This window comes from Petromyzon marinus, chromosome 61 (genome assembly GCF_048934315.1).
Source record: "Petromyzon marinus isolate PM22_M1 ecotype Great Lakes invasive population chromosome 61, UKy_Petmar_22M1.pri1.0, whole genome shotgun sequence".
NCBI classification, from domain to species: Eukaryota; Metazoa; Chordata; class Hyperoartia; order Petromyzontiformes; family Petromyzontidae; genus Petromyzon; species Petromyzon marinus.
In genome coordinates, this window is record NC_133727.1 from 2,302,198 (window position 1) to 2,324,359 (window position 22,162).

Sequence of the window (22,162 nt, forward strand, 5' to 3'; positions counted from 1 at the left end):
GTGAGTGGTGGTGTTGGGTGGAAGTTGGTGATGAGTGTGCGGGTGGCGGTGGGCGGTGGTTGCCGTCCATGACGTCGCCATTGCTCGCACACCTGCAGCTCCTTGGAGTACCACTCGCTGCGCAGGTAGCTCCGCGTCACGACGCACAGCGTGCGCCGACTCGCGTAGATGCCGTCCATGATGTTGTCCACGATGTCCTTGCCCGGCACGAAGTCGCGGTGGTGCAGACAGAGGCGCATGCCGGTGCCCTCGAGCTGCGGTAGCAGCTGGCGCGTGACGCACTCTTCGTCGTCGCTGTTGTAGGACACGAACGCGTCGTAACGTATCGGGCCGGGCTGCCGCGCAGGCCTCCCGCGCTCCCCGAGCCAAGCGGCGAGCAGGTGGTACCCGTAGAGCAGGTGGTACCCGTAGAGCAGGTGCCAGCGCCAGAACCTGAAGACGGTGGCGGTGAGCATGACGAGGGCGACGGCGCACGAGCAGCAGGCAAAGAGCAGCGGCCCGGAGCGGTCGCGGCACAGCCCCGGCGCTTGCACGCGGCTCGAGTTTAGCAGGAAGTCGCTCAACCACGCGTTGTCACAGCCGCAGGAGAGGGGGTTGCCCACGACGTCGAGCAGCTGCAGGCGCGGCAGCGCCCCGAGCTCGGCGGCAGCGCCCCGAGCTCGGCGGCGGACACCTCGCCGACGCGGTTGTTGCTCACGCGTAGCACCCGCAGGAGGCTCAGGTTGAGCCGGGACAGGAAGGCGACGTCGTCCAGGCGGACGCGCGCAGGTGCAGCTCGTCGAGGAGCGGCACTGGCCGCAGCAGCGCCGGCTCCACGCCGCACAGCGGATTGGAGCCCAAGTCCAGGTAGCGCAGGTTGGGCGTTGGCAGGAACGTGCCGGCATCCAGCACCGACAGGTAGAGCTCCCCGGCGTGGAGCTCCTGCAGGGTGGCCAGGCCCTCCAGGAAGTTGGATGGGAAGTTGACCATGCCGTCCCTGCGCTGGCTGTTGAGGAAGAGGTGGGTGAGGCTGCGGAGGGGAGCGAACGGCGGGCTGCGGACGGCGCCCGCGGACGCGTAGTGCAGGTAGTTGTTGTTGAACTCCAGGTTGGTAAGGTTGACGAGGCCCTCGAACGCCCGCGGTCCCAGGGGCTGCAGGCCCAGCTTATTGCCGCCCAGGTCGAGGCGGCCCAGGGCGGCGAGGCCGTCGAACGCGCCGTCCTCCACCTCCGCGATCTGGTTGTCGGCAACGTTGAGCAACAGGAGCGAGGTGAAGTTAGCGAAGTTTCCCGCCGGCAGCTTGGACAGATAATTGCTGCGCAGGTCGAGGGCCTCCAGGAGGCCCAGGTCCTCGGGGAAGATGCCGGCCACGCTCATGAGCCGATTGGCGGACATGAGCAGGCGCCGGAGGCGACGGGAACCGCGCAGGAAGCCCAAGGACACCTCGGTCATTTGGTTCTTGGAAAGGTTCAGGGTCCTCAGTTCCAGCAGCCACCGGAGGTCATCGGCGTGGAGCAAGGAGATCGAATTGAACCCTAGGTCCAAGGTGGCGACGCCGCTGCCGCCGCTCCTGACACTGACGTCGGCGTTCGCGAGGTCGCAGCTACCGGCGCCGCCGACGTCGCCAACGGCGTTGTCACTGTCGCCGCCGATGACGACGCTGGTAGCGGTGGGGCCGGGAGCGGGCAGCGGGGGGGCGAACGCGGAGGCAGGGAACGTGGAGAGGCTGTTGGCGCCCAGGTAGACCTCGCGCAGCGCCGGTAGCCCACCCAGCGCTCCGCGCTCGACCTCCTCCATGCCATTGCTCTGGAGGTCCACTCGGCACAGCCTTGAGCAGCCCTGCGAGATGGTGACAGTCGGTCAGAGGCTTGGGATTATGATGGTGGTGGAGTTGATGGTGGTGGTGGAGATGATGGTGGGGGTGAGAGGGGTGGTGGAGGTGGTGATGGTGGTGGTGGTGGTGAGGGTGGTGGTGGTGGAGATGATGGTGGTGGTGGTGGTAGGGTGGTGGTGCAGATGATGATGGTGGGGGTGAGAGGGGTGGTTGAGATGATGATGGTGGTGAGGGTGGTGAAGGTGGTGGTGGAGATGGTGGTGGTGGTGGTGGGGGTGAGAATGGTGGTGGAGATGATGGTGGTGTTGGTGTTTGTGGTGGAGATGATGGTGGTTGCGGTGATGGTGGGGTTGAGGGAGGTGGTGGTGTTGGTGGTGGAGAGTATGGTGGGGGCGAGGGTGATGCTGGTGGTCACGATTTTTATTTTGATGATAGTTGATGGTTTTGGTGGTAGAGATGATGGTAGTGGGGAGCAGTGATACAGTGGTTAGCGCCCTGTGCTACGAACACGGCTACCTGAGTTCGATTACCGCTCACGGCCAACACCAGTGACAATTATCCTAACTGGTCGTGGGCGGCCAGGCGTGGTGCTGGCCACCCACCCCCTCCGTGTGCCGTGCCGGCCTTCACAGCTGCTACTCGCTAACAGCACTTGCCCATCCAGTCTGTTACAGGGATTATGATGGTGGTGGAGTTGATTGTGGTGGTGGAGATGATGGTGGGGGTGAGAGGGGTGGTGGAGGTGATGATGGTGGTGGTGGGGGTGGTGGTGAGGGTGGTGGTGGTGGAGATGATGGTGGTGGTAGTGAGGGTGGTGGTGCAGATGATGATGGTGGGGGTGAGAGGGGTGGTTGAGATGATGATGGTGGTGAGGGTGGTGAAGGTGGTGGTGGAGATGATGGTGGTGGTGGTGGTGGGGGTGAGAATGGTGGTGGAGATGATGGTGGTGTTGGTGTTTGTGGTGGAGATGATGGTGGTTGCGGTGATGGTGGGGTTGAGGGAGGTGGTGGTGTTGGTGGTGGAGATTATGGTGGGGGCGAGGGTGATGCTGGTGGTCACGATTTTTATTTTGATGATAGTTGATGGTTTTGGTGGTAGAGATGATGGTAGTGGGGAGCAGTGATACAGTGGTTAGCGCCCTGTGCTACGAACACGGCTACCTGAGTTCGATTACCGCTCACGGCCAACACCAGTGACAATTATCCTAACTGGTCGTGGGCGGCCAGGCGTGGTGCTGGCCACCCACCCCCTCGTGTGCCGTGCCTGCCTTCACAGCTGCTACTCGCTAACAGCACTTGCCCATCCAGTCTGTTACAGGCTCCACGAGGGAGGGTGGGGGATCATTGGCGGTAGTGGTGGTGGTAGTGGTGGTAGTGGAGGTGGAAGTGGAGGTGGTAGTGGAGGTGGTAGTGGTGGTAGTGGTGGTGGTAGTGGAGGTGGTAGTGGTGGTAGTGGAGTGTTGTATATATAGGCCTATTTCCAAAAATTAATATTAAAAATAATTCTGCCATTTTTTTAAATAATAATCGATCAAATAAATAAATAAACACCCTCAAACCCGCTACCTCCCACAAGCACCAAGCAGCTGGAGGTCGTAAAAGGCCATTAAATAATAAACTCCGGGGCAAAGGGAGGTTAGCGACTATCTGCAAAATCTCCAGATTGCCAACGGACAGTTCACAAACACATCCAGAATCACAGGCACAGACAGAGCACAGGGCAAACGGACATTATAACTGATATATATATTTTTTTACGGAAAAAGTTGAAGCTTGGCTATAAGAATAAGTCGACATGATAGACTGCAGTCTATATTGGTGGCTTCATTATTACTTATATTATTTCACCCTTATTCAACTCATTGTTTCTTATTGTATATTTCTATCTATGTAACTTTACCAAAAGAACCACAGTACATGAGTTCCTGCAATCACGAAAACTTAAGTCCAAACTAAGCTAAATCTCTGACCTCGAAAATAAAAAGCAACGATCCCCGGATACAGACGGGGGGACGAAATTAATAAACCCTAAAAAAATACGTGGTGATGACAATGTTAAATCACAAATCTTAGGAAACATAAACCAAATAATATTTGTGCAGTATTAAACCGTGGGTTGTCCAGAAGAGATGAGGCGAAATAGGTCAAACTTACACAAGCGAGATAAACTGTGTTCCATAGGAAAAGAGCCTCCCAACCGTCTTTGTCTTCCCGCAGCACGGGATAGCAAGGAATGTAACACCCAGAGCGAGGGAAACAACGGTAATCACAGGGAGAGACACAGATGGCTTAATAAATCACACACACACACGGACACACGTACAGAGCCCCCCCCCCCCCTCCCCCCGACAACAGCGAGATCAAAGGAAGTTCCGGTCCTTTGTGAGGAGGCGAGCCAGAGGAAGAAATTTTGGCATAAAAAGAGAGACACTGGCCATACATAGTATCACGGCTACCAGCGGCAGAAGACGGTGACCAACTATCGAAGATGCTCAACCCCCAAAGATAACAGCCAGCCACCGACGCAGGAGATCACCACCGACGCAGAAGAAGACTCCGCAACTCATCCAGGATGACGAGACTCGCTGGGTAGCGACACGCTACGCCGTGCGAATTCAGCGCCGTCAGAAGAAGTATCGCTCGGAAATCATTCCGCTCTGGGCATCGACTCACAAGAGCCACTGCAGTTCGAGCTAAGCTGACGAGAATTCCAGCATCATCCGTTAGAGAGGGCGGAAAGCGCCAAACGTCAACCAAGCCTGCCATCAACGAACGAAAGCATCGTTTTCTTTGGTTCTTTCGGTAAAGTCACGTAGAATGAGAATAAAATAATAAATTGATAAAATAAAATAACACAATAATATTCTCACGACGTTTCGGCCAAAACACAAGCGGCCTTCATCAGTCTCGTCCCTTCACCTGATGAAGGCCGCTTGTGTTGTGGCCGAAACGTCGTGAGAATATTATTGTGTTATTTTATTTTATCAATTTATTATTTTATTCTCATTCTACGTGACTTTACCGAAAGAACCAAAGAAGATGAATCATTGCAGTCACGAAAGCTTTAAATCGAAAGAAAGCATCGTTCATTGCCAGAGAGCCGGAGCAGGACAGAGCACGCCGCAGAGCCACCAGCGCCACCAAGCAAGGGTGTCGGCAGCCAGCGGACAAGCGTTGTGCCGACTCGGCTCATCCAGCAGGGAAAAGAGCTTGACCAGCCGCCCGTGAGCAAGAGTGTCAGCGCCAGCGAGCGCGCCGTGGGTTCGACCCACACGCACACCGACCAGCACCAGCTGGGAACCAAGACAAGAGTGAGGAACTGCTGCCAGCGCACGAGCGACCGAGCATCTCCAGGACGGGCATCGTGCCGACGCAGCTCATCATCCAGCGGCGGAGAGAACCGGCAGCCAACGTCAGACGCCGAGCGATAGAGGGATCCAGCCGTCGTTCGTATACCCTCCACCACTCACAAACCCACGACGCTCCTGGCGTCTGCTCACACAATAATTTACCAAAGAGACAATCCAACGTACCCACACATTAAGAACAATTATAAAGTGCATGAACCATCAGCTGGCCGTGAAGGCATCGCGGCTCATCGAGTGACAAGAATACGTCGTTTATAAGTACATTAATTTTTTTCTCTTATTTTGTTTTACGTGATTTTACTTCCAATTGCATAAATTACCAATAGATTCATCGATACAAACTAAACTTTTGAAACCTTCGTCACGAATCTACACGCCCACAGAGATAATATTTTGTTAAACCGGTTTCTTTATCATACAATCTTGTCCACGAATTAATTAAAACTTAGCCAAAGATAAGAATCTCCCGTAGGAGGGCACGCACCCCGTCTCACACCCTTATTCCAAGACATTTAGTTAATTATATAATCTTGCCGATCAATCTATTGACGTATACTTTTGCCTTTGGGGTATAATAATTTGCTTTTATCGCCTTCCGTATGAATGTCGTGGCATTATTTTTTAAGGACTTTTATTCCTATTTGCCGTATATGCTCGTACTACTCTGATGAAGTAATAAATTGTTCTGTTACCCAGTTAACAAACGTGATCATTGAGGGTTAAATGTATAGATCAATAAGGGGAACATCTTCTGGAGTACTGTGTTGACAATTTCTAGCATGAGAATTCGCATATTAGAGTGTTAAGGTTTTGTTTAGAAATAAAAATTGCTTAACACAGAAGTGTTTGAGTGTTTCTTTCCTGAGTTCATGTATCCTGCGGTGAGATTTGAATTTGGAGACCTGACATACAACACACTAATACATAATAAGTAAATGTTAAAGCGAGAATAATTGTATTATACCGATTGATAATACGAACCTAGACAACAAAGCCGAGCCTAATTTGGCGTACTTACAGCACACTTGCATAACTTCATACAATTAATTGTATGATCCCGATTTATAATACTACCCTCGTCAGCGAGGCAGGGCCTAATTATCATAACGGCTCGCATTAGCATAATCAAAAACATTCGCATAAATTAATACGATTATCTCTCGAATTAGCATAAGTATGCGCATAATGACATCAATTAACATAACTTCACATAATTACGCATTTTTCCCAATTTCATTTACTTTTTATTCTTTTAATAAAATTTTCAAGACCCGGCATATACAACAGGAGGTGGTAGTGGAGGTGGTAGTGGTGGTGGTAGTGGTGGTAAAACAACCCCCTACCTCCTCGCGTTACCGGACGGGCAACTCTGTCGTGGACAGTGCTGTGGGGGGATGTCCAATTTTGATTGGCTCCTCCCCTCATGGCATATGTGTCCACCACAGGGGCTAAACGGGGGCTCTGGACGGGTGCGAGGGGCTGGTAACCCCTCCACCTTCAATTAATTACCACTAAACCACGAGTTAAACTGAAATATGTAACTAATAAGCTTGTGCCGGAGGCCCCGGGGGGCCAGGCGTCTATGACGTCTCCTGGCCAAACCCCAATTGGCGGAGCCAGGAGATTGAATATCTACCCTCGGGGCTCCTCCAGAAACAATGAAAAGCCACTACGGGTGGCCACGTGGAATGTTGGAACGCTCACTGCGGAGGAGAGGATGCCACTCCTCTGTCGGGAGCTGGACCGGTACCGCCTGGATCTGTGTGGCATTCAGGAGGTCCGGTGGACCGGCTCTGGCTCCTGCCACCATGAGGGGTGGACAGTCCTCTACTCGGGGCAGCAGACTGCCAAACAACAGGGTGTGGCTCTTCTTTTGAACAAAAGAATGAAGGGGGCGTGGGAGCGTGGCGGTGAGGTGTGGGAAGCTGTAAGTCCCAGGCTACTTTGGGCTCGCCTTCCCATCAACCGGAGGCGAGGAATGGTGGTCGTGGTTACTTATGCCCCCACCGAAGATGAACATCTGTGGAAGGATGCAGGCAAAGCCGATGAGTCAGATGCCTTCTATGACCTCCTGTCACAGGTGCTGGCTAAAGTGGCCCCTCGGGATAGAGTCATCATGTTGGGTGACTTCAATGCCCGAGTTGGTCATGATACTGACACCTGGTCTGGAGTGATTGGAGGGCATGGGCCAGATCAGCTCAATAACAACGGTAGGAGGCTGCTAGAATTTTGTGCAGCCCATGGGCTTGTAATTACCAACACGCTGTTCCGGCATCGGCGCGTCCACACAACATCATGGATGCATGCCGGGTCCAAGCAAGAACATCTGTTGGACTACATAGTGACGGACCAGCGGATGCGAGCCCATGTCCTTGACACCAGGACCTACCGTGGAGCTGATCTGCCCTCTGACCATCGACAAGTCATCTGTAAGATGCGCCTGCCATTTTTCCACTCCGGTGGTGGGTGTACACCCAGGACCCCAGTCCAACCTAAAGTGGCCTGGTCTCAGTTATCTGATGAAAGTTGCAAGCGAGAATTTCATCATCGCTTGCGGCTGGGATTGGCATCGTCCCCGACTCCTCCTGATGTCGAGGGTAAATGGGCGAGGTTTAGGACTGTGACACATGCAGCTGCAATGGCTGCTTTGGGTACACGGTCCAGACCTCCCCACACTGACCAGGTATGGGAAACTCTCTACTCTCTCCACAACTGCCCCATCACCGATTGGGAGTTGTGGGGGTGGAGTGTCCGATGGTACAAAATATCCAGGCAGGTGCTTAGTTTTGGTGGGGCTGATGGTAAGGCCTCATCTCTTAGTGGCACGCTCCAGTCTCAGCAGCAGCGTCTCCAACTCCTCCTCTGAATGAGCAGCTATTACCAAATCATCAGCATACATAACGTGGTTGAGTAATAGTGAGCCATCCCTTGACCGCACCCGGGCATCGATCAGCCTCCCATTATATCTTTACCAAATGGAGTTTCCCCCGGTACAGTTATTGAAGGCTTCACGAACTACGTGGTCAAAATAGATGTCTCAGCAGCAGCGTCTCCAACATACACACACACACTCTTGTACACACACACTCTTGTACACACACACTCTTGTACACACACACACACTCTTGTACACACACACTCATGTACACACACACTCTTGTACACACACACACTCATGCACACACAGTCATATTCACACACACTCTTGTATACACACACACACTCATGTACACACACACTCTTGTACACACATACACACTATTGTACACACACCCACACTCTTGTAAAGTCACCCTCGCAAACACACCCCTGTACACACACTCACCCCTGTACACTCACCCCTGCACACTCACCCCTGTACACACACTCACCCCTGCACACTCACTGTACACACACTCACCCCTGTACACACACTGTACACACACTCACCCCTGTACACTCACTGTACACACACTCACCCCTGTACACTCACTGTACACACTCACCCCTGTACACTCACTGTACACACACTGTACACACACTCACCCCTGTACACTCACTGTACACACAATGTACACACACTCACCCCTGTACACTCACTGTACACACACTGTACACTCGCCGCCGCTTCGAGCTGGGTCCTCAGTTCCGTATCCAAACCCTCACCTGACCCCTCCCCTCACCCCTCCCCTCACTCCGCTCGCTCCTCCCCTCACCCCTCCCCTCACCCCGCTCACCCCTCCCCTCACCCACTCACTCACCCACTCACCCCCTCACCCTCTCACTCACCCCCTCACAGTCACCCTCTCTCACTCACCCCTCACACTCAACCCTCACACTGACCCCCTCACACTCACCCCCTCACCCTCTCACACTCACCCCTCACATTCACCCCTCTCACTCACCCCCTCACACTCACTCTCTCACTCATCCCCTCTCACTCACCCCCTCACACTCACTCTCTCACTCATCCCCTCACACTCACCCCCTCACACTCACCCTCTCACCCTCTCACACTCACCATCTCACTCACCCCTCACACTCACCCCCTCTCACTCACCTCCTCACACTCACCCTCTCACACTCACCATCTCACTCTCCCCCTCACACTCACCCCTCACCCTCTCACTCACCCCCTCATATTCACCCCCTCACACTCACCCCTCTCACTCACCCCTCACACTCACCCCCTCACACTCACCCTTTCACTCACCCCCTCACACTCACCCCCTCACTCACCCCTCACACTCACCCCCTCACACTCCCCCTCTCACTCACCCCCTCACATTCACCCCCTCACACTCACCCCTCACACTCACCCCCTCACATTCACCCCCTCACACTCAGCCCCTCACACTCACCCTCTCACTCACCCCCTCACACTCACCCCCTCACACTCACCCCCTCACACTCACCCTCACACTCACCCCCTTTCACTCACCCCCTCTCACTCACCCTCTTACTCACCCCTCTCACTCACCCCCTCACACTCACCCCCTCACTCACCCCTCACACTCACCCCCTCATATTCACCCCCTCTCACTCACCCCCCCTCACTCACCCTCTTACTCACCCCCTCACATTCACCCCCTCACACTCACCCCCTCACACTCACCCTCTTACTCACCCCTCTCACTCACCCCCTCTCACTCACCCCTCTCACTCACCCCCTCACACTCACCCCCTCACTCACCCCTTACGCTCACCCTCTTATTCACCTCTTACACTCACCCCTCTCACTCACCCCTCACACTCACCCCCTCTCACTCACCCCCTCACACTCACCCTCTCACACTCACCATCTCACTCACCCCCTCACATTCACCCCCTCACACTCACCCACCCTCACTCACCCTCTTACTCACCCCCTCACACTCACCCTCTCACTCACCCCCTCTCACTCACCCTCTTACTCACCCCTCTCACTCACCCCCTCACACTCACCCCCTCACTCACCCCTCACACTCACCCCCTCATATTCACCCCCTCTCACTCACCCCCCCTCACTCACCCTCTTACTCACCCCCTCACATTCACCCCCTCACACTCACCCCCTCACACTCACCCTCTTACTCACCCCTCTCACTCACCCCCTCTCACTCACCCCTCTCACTCACCCCCTCACACTCACCCCCTCACTCACCCCTTACGCTCTCCCTCTTACTCACCTCTCACACTCACCCCTCTCACTCACCCCTCACACTCACCCCCTCTCACTCACCCCCTCACACTCACCCTCTCACACTCACCATCTCACTCACCCCCTCACATTCACCCCCTCACACTCACCCCCCTCACTCACCCTCTTACTCACCCCCTCACACTCACCCTATCACTCACCCCCTCACATTCACCCCCTCACATTCACCCTCTCTCACTCACCCTCTCTCACTCCCCCCTCACAGTCACTCACCCCTCACCCTCTCACTCACCCCCTCACATTCACCCCCTCACACTAACCCCTCTCACTCACCCCTCACACTCACACTCACCCTTTCACTCACCCCCTCACACTCACCCCTCACCCCTCACACTCACCCCCTCACACTCACCCTCTCACTCACCCCCTCACACTCACCCTTTCACTCACCCCCTCACACTCACCCCCTCAATCACCCCCTCACTCACCCCTTACGCACACCCTCTTACCTCTCACACTCACCCCTCTCACTCACCCCTCACACTCACCCCCTCTCACTCACCCCCTCACACTCACCCTCTCACACTCACCATCTCACTCACCCCCTCACATTCACCCCCTCACACTCACCCCCCCTCACTCACCCTCTTACTCACCCCCTCACACTCACCCTTTCACTCACCCCCTCACATTCACCCCCTCACACTCACCCTCTCTCACTCACCCTCTCTCACTCCCCCCTCACACTCACTCACCCCCTCACCCTCTCACTCACCCCCTCACACTCACCCCTCTCACCCCTCACACTCACCCCCGCACACTCACCCTTTCACTCACCCCCTCACACTCACCCCCTCACTCACCCCTCACCCCTCACACTCACCCCCTCACACTCACCCTCTCACTCACCCCCTCACACTCACCCTTTCACTCACCCCCTCACACTCACCCCCTCACTCACCCCTCACCCCTCACACTCACCCCCTCACACTCACCCTCTCACTCACTCCCTCACATTCACCCCCTCACACTCACCCCCTCTCACTCACCCCCTCACACTCACCCCCTCACTCACCCCCTTACTCACCCCCTCACATTCACCCCCTCACACTCACCCCTCTCACTCACCCCCTCACGCTCACCCTCTCACTCACCCCCTCACACTCACCCCCTTTCACTCACCCCCTCAAGCTCACCCTCTCACTCACCCCCTCACACTCACCCTCTTACTCACACTCACCCCCTCACACTCACCCCCTCACTCACCCCTCACACTCACCCCCTCATATTCACCCCCTCACACTCACCCCCTCTCACTCACCCCCCCCTCACTCACCCTCTTACTCACCCCCTCATATTCACCCCCTCACACTCACCCCTTCACACTCACCCTCTTACTCACCCCGCTCACTCACCCCCTCTCACTCACCCCCTCTCACTCACCCCCTCTCACTCACCCCCTCACACTCACCCTCTCACTCACCCCTCACACTCACCCCCTCTCACTCACCCTCTCACTCACCCCCTCGTTCACCCTCTCACTCACCCCCTCTCACTCACCCCTCACATTCACCCCTCACACTCACCCCCTCTCACTCACCCTCTCACTCACCCCCTCACACTCACCCCCTCACACTCACCCTCTCACTCACCCCTCACACTCACCCCCTTTCACTCACCCTCTCACTCACCCTCTTACTCACCCCTCACACTCACCCCTCTTACTCACCCCCTCACTCACCCCTCACACTCACCCCTCACACTCACCCTCTCACTCACCCCTCACACTCACCTTCTTTCACTCACCTTCTCACTCACCCTTTTACTCACACCTCTCACTCACCCCCTCTCACTCAACCCTCACACTCACCCCTCACACTCACCCCCTCTCACTCACCCCCTCTCACTCACCCTCTCATTCACCCCCTCACACTCACCCTCTCACTCACCCCTCACACTCACCCCCTCACCCCCTCACACTCACCCCCTCTCACTCACCCCCTTGCTCACCCCCCTCACACTCACCCCCTCACTCCTCTCACCCTCCCTCGCTCACCCCCTCCCTCACCCACCTCGCTCACTCTCTCACACTCACCCCCCTTGCTCACCCCCTCCCTCACCCCCCTTGCTCACCCCCTTACACTCACTCCCTCACCTCACTCTCACCCTCCTCACTCACCACCTCACCTCACTCTCACCCGCTCCCTCCCACTCCCACCCCCTCGTGTACCAAGGAGCCGTCCATAAATGACGTCACGCAATTTTGAACGATTTTTGACCCCCCCCCTCGTCACACGGCGTCACAAAAATTCAGCCCCCCCTCAAATATGACGTCACAAAGCTCTGCACCCCCCCCCTCAAAAAAATATAAAACATGCTTCAAATCGCTTTAAACTATTGTCATTGTAGTGCGTATTTAATGTGCCGCTGCACTCTGATGTTGTAGGATAAAACATTAAAAAGTATATTTAATTATACCCTTTGGTTCTATTCGGTAAAGTCACGTAGGTAAAAAATAAAACAACAAAAATCACGACGTTTCGGACACAACACAAGCGGCCTTCATCAGGTGAAGGGACCAGACTGTCTCGAGGACAACGCTGGAGTGAAACACAGCCAAGCTCAGACCGCGACCTTTAAGCTGTGTGAGCTGTGTGAGAGTAATTAAGGTGCCTTGACACCTTAATTACGTCGTGATTTTTATTTTATTTTTTACCTACGTGACTTTACCGCATAGAACCAAAGAGTATGGATCCTTGCAGTGACGAAAGCTTCAAATCTATATTTAATTAAGTAGAACGTATTCTTAGCTATTTCGGTAAAGTCACGTTGAAGGGAAACAATAAAATAATAATATATATAAAACAATAAAAATCCTCACGATGTTTCGACCATAACACAAACGGTCGTCATCAGGTGTGTCGGTTTGCATACATTTATTTATTTATTTGGATGTCCTAATTAAAAAGAGACCTGATGGTTCAATGAGCCACTCTGTCTACAGGAAAGCTACCCATACGGATGCTTATCTGAAACCGGATTCCCACCAACATCCATCACAGAAGAATTTTCTCATCAAGACTCTGTATCACAGAGCCCAATGCATATCCGACCAGGAACACATAGGCAGTGAACTCAAGCAAGTACACCAAGCTCTTAAGGCTAATGGATACTCCGACTATATAATCCGCAAAGCTATCACTCAAACCATGAAGAAGGACCCTCTTGAGGAGCCTTTCAAAACCATCACTTTACCATACATTGCGGGGATCACAAAAAAGACCTCCAAAATCATAAATAAACACAAGATCCAGGTCTGTTTCAACACATTACATAAAATCCGTGATCTGGTTCCATTTGTAAAAGATGTGATTCTGGACATACAGTACCCTGGTGTCTACAAACTAAGTTGCCTCTGTGGTAGTAGTTACATTGGAGAAACCAAACGCCATGTCTCGGACCGCATTCGTGAACACAAAGCAGACCTTAAACACGGTAGGACCAACACCTCGGCCGTGGCAGATCATTGTTATAATTCAGTAGGCTCACATGACATTGACTGTTCCAAGACAGAGGTTCTTTGTAAGCCATCTGGCTACCATGAGAGATTCGTTCATGAGGCTATCCACATATACAAGCACAGAGACAATTTCAACCGAGAAGATGGATTCTGGCTTAGCAATCATTGGAAAGATTTGATAAACCATTTCAGGTGTTAATTGATTGTTCACGCTTACAGTGGCTTTCAGACAGCATACATTAATTTTTTGTCTCACCCCTCCTCTTTTCAGAACATAGATGGACTAGTCCTTCTGAATCAACTGCCAAATCGCTGCGCGTGGCGCCGACGTTTTTTTAAATAAATAAATAAATACACCGTTTAAAAACAAATACATTTACGCAAACCGACACACCTGATGACGACCGTTTGTGTTATGGTCGAAACGTCGTGAGAATTTTTAGTGTTTTATATATATTTAATTATTTTATTGTTTCCCTTCAACGTGACTTTACCGAAAGAGCTAAGAATATGAATCACTGCAGTCACGAAAGCTTTAAATCAAAATTTAAGTAGAACGTGTTATCTATATTTATTTAAAGTTGCACAATTTGATGTGACGTCACATTTATCAAACCACGCCCCCCCCTCGTCACAAATCGTCACAAATGTCTGACACCACCCCCCCCCAGGTGCGTGACGTCATTTATGGACGGCCCCAAATGCGTTGTACAGCAATCATAACATCGTACATGAGATGATAGCGGTTGAATTAAAAAGAGTGGGGATATGTATTTAAACGTGGTGGTGTATTTACGGTGATGGGAGAACAAGTGGGAGTGGTTAAGCAGGGATTGGGGAAGTGATAGAGGTTGGGGTTTAGGCCTGGTTGTGGCTGGCGGAGGCAATAGCAGTTGAGGTAGCGATGGGGATGGAGGTTGAGGTGATGGTGATGATAGGGGTCGGGGTAATGATAGGGGTTGGGCTAGTCCTGGTTATGGCTGGGGCAGGGGGAGTGATAGGGGTTGAGGTGATGGTGATCGGGGTTGGGGTGGTCATTGGGGGTTTGGGTAGACCTGGTCTTGACCGAGATAGGGAGGAGTCGGAGTAGTTAAAGGGATAGGCGTTGAGGTGTGATAGGTGTTGGGGTAATGATACGTGTTGCGGTAGGCCTTGTCGTGGCTGGGAGGCTGGGGCAGGGAGTATCAGTAACTGGTTTGGCTAGGGTAGAAAAGATGGGGGTTGTCTTGAGAGGGCAACAGAAGCAGTTTGGAGTCAACCGTAACTGCTGTGTCTGCCCCGTAACCTCCTGCTCCCCCTCCTGCCAGCAGCAGCGATAGCCTCCACGTGGCGGGGACCCGGAGATCTCTCCCTCTTCCATCTTGCCGAGCGTCCACCCACATGGTCTTCCCGGGGCTCACCCTGAACGAAATACGGAGTTGGCCAAGCTTGCATACCCGTCAACCCATGCGGTTTACCCCGTATTCTTGTACGGGGAAATTTAGTTTTCAGGTCCATACGGCGTATAGCCATTACAATACGGGCAAACATTTATTTTGTCTATTTGTTTGTGTTTCTCCCTTGTAATGGGACTTTGTAGGATGAACGTTGATATTTAAAAGGGGCACGGGGCTACCAATAAGGTCTGAATTGGTCTGTAATAAGGTCGGCACTGATGAGCGGTTGACAGGTGTGTGCTCACCCCGAACAAAATACAGAGTTGTCCAAGCTTGGCCGCAAGATCACCTTCCTTGGTTGACACCAAAAAAGGCCGCACCTGGACGTGTCGAGTGTCAGTCGTATATGTGAATGGCCTATACAAGCACAGAGACAATTTCAACCGAGAAGATGGATTCTGGCTTAGTAACCATTGGAAAGATGTTTTAAACCATTTCCATTCTTAATTAATTGTATTTTATGATGACCTTCAGACCGCAGCTCTTTCGCTGGCATTGACTCTTAATACCTCTCACACCACGGTTAATGGTATGGTTTTACAACATGGAGTATAATAGCGCCTCGCAGCTGTCTCTCTCCCCCTCCTCTGTTCCGACCATGGACGAACTCGTCCGTCTGAACGGGGCCCGTAGCTATCCGTGTTGCTAAAGTTGAGGGTAAGAATCCACCCATTTTTTCGCAATATAGCATTGTGATATATAACGACTTATTGTTGGTACCTTAGCTGATTGGAGAATATATAGAGTTTATTGATAACATTGAGGTAATTTATATTTTAGTTTTTTATTGGTTCACTATATAGTATTCATTATATATTGTAGTGTATACCCAGTTACTGTGAATAGCTCAGATGTGTAGGCTTTGACTTCAACATAGCCATTTCTGTGACCAGTCACAAGCTAATCACTCAGTTATTTCAATGCTAAATTCGCCTAGTTATTTCAATGCTAAATTCTCCTGTTTGATTTGTACTAGGTGCCTCTGTGAATGTGTATGCTCTGACTTTAACATAGCTATTTCTGTGACCAGTCACAAGCTAATCACTCAGCTATTTCAATGCTAAATTCAATGCTAATTCCTTTGTCAAGGGGTACCTCTGCGGATGTGTATGCTTTAACTTTAACATAGCTATTTCTGTGACCAGTCACAAGCTAATCACTCAGCTATTTCAATGCTAAATTCTATGCTAATTCCTTTGTCAAGGCGCTTTGTTTATTCTCACACAGCTTAAAGGTCGCGATCTGAGCGAGGCTTTTTCGCTCCAGCGCTGTCCTCCAGACAGTCTGGTCCCTTCACCTGATGAAGGCCGCTTGTGTTGTGGCCAAAACGTCGTGAGAATTTTATTGTGTTATTTTATTTTATCAATTTATTATTTTATTCTCATTCTACCTGACTTTACCGAAAGAACCAAAGAAGATAAATCCTTGCAGTCACGAAAGCTTTAAATCAAAATTTAAGTCGTGAATTATACCGTGGGTGGCAAGTATTTCTCGGTGGATAGCAAAGTATTCAGTGATACGTATGAATATGGTCACGAAATTGTATTTTAATGGGTAAATGCATCACCATGAGCGTGCGTTTATCAAATTGGCATGCAGCTTCACCTATCCCCTGTGTTAAGGAACCCGGGAAAGTTGTGAGTCGCAGCTGTGCCGTCTGAGCGGGTGACCGAGCAGCGCTACCATTGGCAGCAGCAGTGTCCAAAACCACGCGGTAGCCAAAGTTAGTATCAACAATGCATTTATAAACATATTGCAAAAGCAACAACACAATAACGATGTTAAGCACAATACCGTTCGTTAAGATCTATGTTATATGTACACGTAATTATTATAAAAAGTAATTATAAGTATAAATAACCCGGGCGCGCAATTAAGTTTCTTATTATTATACAATACTTATCACAGTATTACAGGCAAATGTACAATATTCCATATTTATGAGTTTAACAATATATAGGAATAGGTTTTACCCTTTTAACTGGCACAAAAACCAACACCAATGGAGACTAGACTCTAAGAAAAGCCGTCTCGGGTGTGGACCAATCAAATTCAAGGACACTGCATATTATTATCATAGTTGTTTTTTTTTGTTTGCATTTTGACTGCTTGTGTTGTGGTTATTGCAGACATGATGCCTTGAATAAAGGTGTCAGTTTTTGTGCCAGTTAAAAGGGTAAAACCTATTCCTATATCTTGTTACTGGCAAAGGAGGTCTCATAATGAGTTTAACAATGTTTATCTTTTTTTAATTGAACATCATCACATTTTATAACGGGTCTGAGGAATGTATCCCGTTCATAAGTTAAGGACTTCCCCCATATATATAATATAAATATTAATAATTACAAATAATTATGAACTATAAAATGTATAAATAATCCGGGTACAAAATTAGTCCCTCTCCACGGTTCCCCCACAGCAGCAAAGGCGCCGGAGCGCGGTTCCAAAGCGGCGCAGCCACCCCCTCCTGCTGGGGCACGCGCGGCAATGGGACTCTGTGAGCTCCTTCCGCCTCTCCTCGTCGCTCTCCTCCTTCGGCCTCTCCTCGTCGCTCTCCTCCTCCGGCCTCTCCTCGTCGCTCTCCTCGTCGCTCGCCCCCTCCTCCGTCTTCACCGTCGCTGGGGCGTCGTCATCTCCCAGCGAGGCAACTCCATGGCTCCCCGAAGCCTCTCCCTCCGCCTTGATGGAGACGGCCGAACCCGCGGTATCCCGAGGCCGATCTGCTCCGAATTGGCTCTCTCCCACTCCCTCGATATGAGCATCCAATCCCTTGGCATCCAGAGATGGATCGTTGTCCGCGCTGATTTCCTTTGAGGCAATGGACTGGCTCTGATTGCTCTCACTCTCTCCCACTTCCATGGCGTGCAGAGGCTGACCGCTCTTGGTGTAGGTTTTGAGTGAGGCAAGGGAATGACATTCACTTGCTTCCGTTGCATCAATGGAATCGCCCTCGCACACTTCCAATGTATCAATGGATTCGCCCTCGCACACTCCCATTGTATCAATGGATTCGCCCTCGAACACTTCCAATGTATCAATGGAATCGCCCTCGCACACTCTCATTGTATCAATGGAATCGCCCTCGCACACTCCCATTGTATCAATGGAATCGCCCTTGTACACTCCCATTGTATCAATGGAATCGCCCTCGCACACTTCCAATGTATCAATGGATTCGCCCTCGCACACTCCCATTGTATCAATGGATTCGCCCTCGAACACTTCCAATGTATCAATGGAATCTCCCTCGCACACTCTCATTGTATCAATGGAATCGCCCTCGCACACTCCCATTATATCAATGGAATCGCCCTTGTACACTCCCATTGTATCAATGGAATCGCCCTCGCACACTCCCATTGTATTAACGGATTCGCCCTTGTACACTCCCATTGTATCAATGGATTCACCCTTGTACACTCCCATTGTATTAACGGATTCGCCCTTGTACACTCCCAATGTATCAATGGATTCGCCCTTGTACACTCCCATTGTATCAATGGATTCGTCCTTGTACACTCCCAATGTATCAATGGATTCGCCCTTGTACATTCCCATTGTATCAATGGATTCGCCCTTGTACACTCCCAATGTATCCATGGAATCGTCCTCGCACACTCCCATTGTATCAATGGAAGCGCCCGCGCACACTTCCATTGTATCAATGGAATCGCCCTCGCACTCTCCCATTGTATCAATGGATTCATCATTGTACACTCCCATTGTATCAATGGATTCGCCCTTGTACACTTCCATTGTATCAACGGAATCGTCCTCGCACACTTCCATTGTATCAATGGAATCGCCCTCGGACACTTCCATTGTATCAAAGGAATCGCCATCGCACACTTCCATTGTATCAATGGAATCGTCCTCGGACACTTGCATTGTATCAAAGGAATCGCCCTCGCACACTTCCATTGAATCAAAGGAATCGCCCTCGCACACTTCCATTGTATCAACGGAATCGCTCTCGTCCACTTCCATTGCCTCAATGGAATCGCTCTCGTCCACTTCCATTGCCTCGATGGAATCGCCCTCGCACACCATTTCCATTGCCTTGATGGAATCGCCGTCCCTCATTTCCATTGCCTTTGTGCTCTCAATGTTGCTGCTGCTGCCGCTGCTCATGGTGCAATGAATTGAACAGGCACCACTGCAGCTCGTGAGGGAACCAAACATGGAAGATGAAAGGTGACCACAGTCAGGGTCGGCGTTGAACACTAGTGCCACATGATGCTCGGGTGCTGGCGCTGGGGTGGTGTTCATCCACGAGTGCTTGAGAGCACTCGCCGGCGTGCAGCGCGTGTCTGGGTTCCAGCTGCGGGCAGAGAGACGAGTAGCCGTGAGACAGAGAGACAAGTAGCCATGAGGACATTCGGCTTTAGGGGCGATTTCATCTTTGGCCTCGTTCGTGCGCAAAAAATGCGGTGCAGGTCTCCAATGGCATATCCGAGGCAAAAAACAATGATTTCATGTAATGACGGGATATGGGGTCGAACTAATATTAACTACAATGAAGATATAGAAGGCACAGAGAGGTCCTCCTGCAATTGTCCGTAGATCTGTAGGTCACGTTTTATCTGCCCAATGCATGGTGCCCTTACGTTTATAATAGCTCACGCTGCTTGAGGCAAGTGATGGGACCATGGCAAAGACGTGTACTGCTGGAAGGGCACATATTGAAACTGACTTGGGTTTGCTGAAGAAGTTGGCGGAAACTCAGCTGATGCGACACTTACCAAAGAATGGAGTTGATGAAGTCCAAGAACCCCAAGTCCCTGGACCCCAGAAACTGGTTGAGTGGGCAACGGTGAGTCTTGTGCTTGCGACATGCCCAGTTGAGCCTCCCACATACGTCTGTACCAGGGACAACCAAAACACGACGTGAGTGATTCAGATTATTATTATCGTTTAAAGCTGAAGCGTGTGTTGGAAAATCAATGTATTTCACTTCGCTGTACAGTCGGCTGAGGGGTGTCACACTGCGACATCACAACTTTACGAATCACCGCGTGCAGTTTGCTTACCGAAATACTCGTAATATTTTGGCGAAGCGATGAGCATCTCGCGCGGAGGTTTGCCCAGAATCTGAAAGCAGATGGAACATTTGTTGTTATGCTACTGGAGGGGTTAAGAGGATACTTCTTCATGTATTTGCTTGATGAGTACATCCTATTGATTCATTCATTAACTATTGAGGAATAAATTGAAGGCGTATAGAGTCGAGCTGTCTATAATGTCACGTGAGCTAAAAGTGGATTCCTGCTCAAATGAACATTGAGGAAGTGCTCATCTGCCGTTTGTAGTCGCCCTAAAACAGCAGTAGAAAAACAATCCACATTCCTGTGACAGGGATAGGTCCAGCCATATGACAACCACTGTTCACTTCCCAACATAGTGGTACCTAACACGTAGGCTTTCGCGATCAATATTATTCATAATAAATGTTTTTGGGTGAGATCGCGTTATTTATAAATGTGTCGTAACCCTCCACCACCAGACATGGCCAATCAGTAAAAAAAGTGTCACGTTGACAAAAGACAAATAGTTCACTACCTTAGCCCACCGGTGTGTTGAAGAGTGAATCCACAACATTTACATTTTTGAGTACGACGTTTTGCTGGTAATTACATCCAGCATCATCGGGCAATTTGGCAATTTAAAAAAATCTTTATTATGAATAGTTTTACGTATCTTATCAACCTGAGAGGGATGGTGAGGCGATTCAACCCTCAACCAGGATCTTAACTAATCTCACGTTTACAGCCCTTAGACAGTGGTAAAAAAGATATCTACATTGCTGTGGCAGGGGTGGGTCCATCCATATGACAACCACTGTTGACTTCCCCCACGTAGTACTCATTTTATCAACCTCAGAGGGATGATGGGCATGGTAACTCTCAACCTTACATTGCCGGCCGGTCACTCTACCGCTGAGCCACCAACGCGAGCTCCAACTGCAACAACAACCCGTCAAAGGCACAGTGCCAATATCCACACACACAGCAGCTACACTGAGCGACTTCGTAGGCCGACGTCACGTTACCTCCGTGATGCCCACGATCTCGTGCAAGTCGCTGTAGCATGGCAGCAGCTTTTGCCCAGTGGACAGCTCTGCGAAGATGCAGCCGGCAGACCACATGTCGAGCGGCGTGCCAACCCGTAGGTTCAGCAGAACCTCGGGGGCCTGGTACCCTTGGGTAGAAAAGAGGTGGTCGACTGCAGAGGAATAAGAGGGAAGGAGTCAATCATTCACCCTTTTACAGCTGTACATCACCCCCTGCAGTCAGCCACTTTTTAAATGCATTAATTCAGCCAACTGGGATCAGGTTGAACATTTTCAAAATGCTACGGAGCCATGAACAATGGTTCCTCAAAGTGCACTGTTTGTCTTCATCCAGATGTTGTTGCCACCACGAAATGGCAGCAGACACAGCGTGTGTGTGTGGTCCCGCAATCAAAAGCTACTTTGGGTCGCGTGAAATATTCGGGCAAGCCATGCGAGGGCATTGCCGGGTCAAGGTAGACGAGACCCCCGCTACCGCTAAATGGCTAACATTTATTTTTAACCTGAGACACATTTCAGATAACACGTTCTGTCGGAAGATATAAAAGAACGTTAGTACACTTTGTATCAAGATACGTGAATTGTATATTACCCTGCTCATTCTCGAAGAAACTCAATCCGAAGTCAGCCAGCTTGATTGTCCCCATCTCGTGGTCTTTGACGAGGATGTTAGCCTAAAATAAAACATGAAAACAGCTGCACATTACATTCTGTATTTAACCAGATGAGAGCCCATTGAGATGATCACTGTCTGTGTGGAACTAAGGCTGAAAGTGTCCACACATTAGCTCTGTCCACGTGGCTGTAAGTGGAAGGGGGCGTGATAACTCTCGT

General features: G+C 51.0%; 2 protein-coding genes across 2 annotated transcripts; both read right to left on the reverse strand.

Annotated features, from left to right (window-relative positions):
• Positions 1 to 618: 618 nt before the first annotated feature.
• On the reverse strand, positions 619 to 8,830 carry LOC116955659 (podocan-like). The gene is made up of 2 exons (XM_032976873.2): positions 8,746 to 8,830; positions 619 to 1,818 (listed from the first exon to the last, which is right to left on the reverse strand). Exon 2 carries the CDS (start codon positions 1,774 to 1,776, stop codon positions 718 to 720), a length of 1,059 nt encoding a protein of 352 aa, XP_032832764.2. The 5' UTR covers positions 1,777 to 1,818; positions 8,746 to 8,830; the 3' UTR covers positions 619 to 717.
• An 8,151-nt stretch (positions 8,831 to 16,981) lies between these two features.
• LOC142906052 (uncharacterized) lies at positions 16,982 to 20,128 on the reverse strand. Its single transcript, XM_076053452.1, has 2 exons — positions 20,001 to 20,128; positions 16,982 to 19,579 (listed from the first exon to the last, which is right to left on the reverse strand). Exon 2 carries the CDS (start codon positions 19,525 to 19,527, stop codon positions 17,650 to 17,652), a length of 1,878 nt encoding a protein of 625 aa, XP_075909567.1. The 5' UTR covers positions 19,528 to 19,579; positions 20,001 to 20,128; the 3' UTR covers positions 16,982 to 17,649.
• Positions 20,129 to 22,162: the final 2,034 nt, after the last annotated feature.

What these genes read in the sequence shown, in the direction of transcription:
- LOC116955659 (XM_032976873.2), bottom strand. Translation starts at nt 1,776, where the DNA reads ATGGAGGAGGTCGAGCGCGGAGCGCTGGGTGGGCTACCGGCGCTGCGC.
- LOC142906052 (XM_076053452.1), bottom strand. Translation starts at nt 19,527, where the DNA reads ATGAACACCACCCCAGCGCCAGCACCCGAGCATCATGTGGCACTAGTG.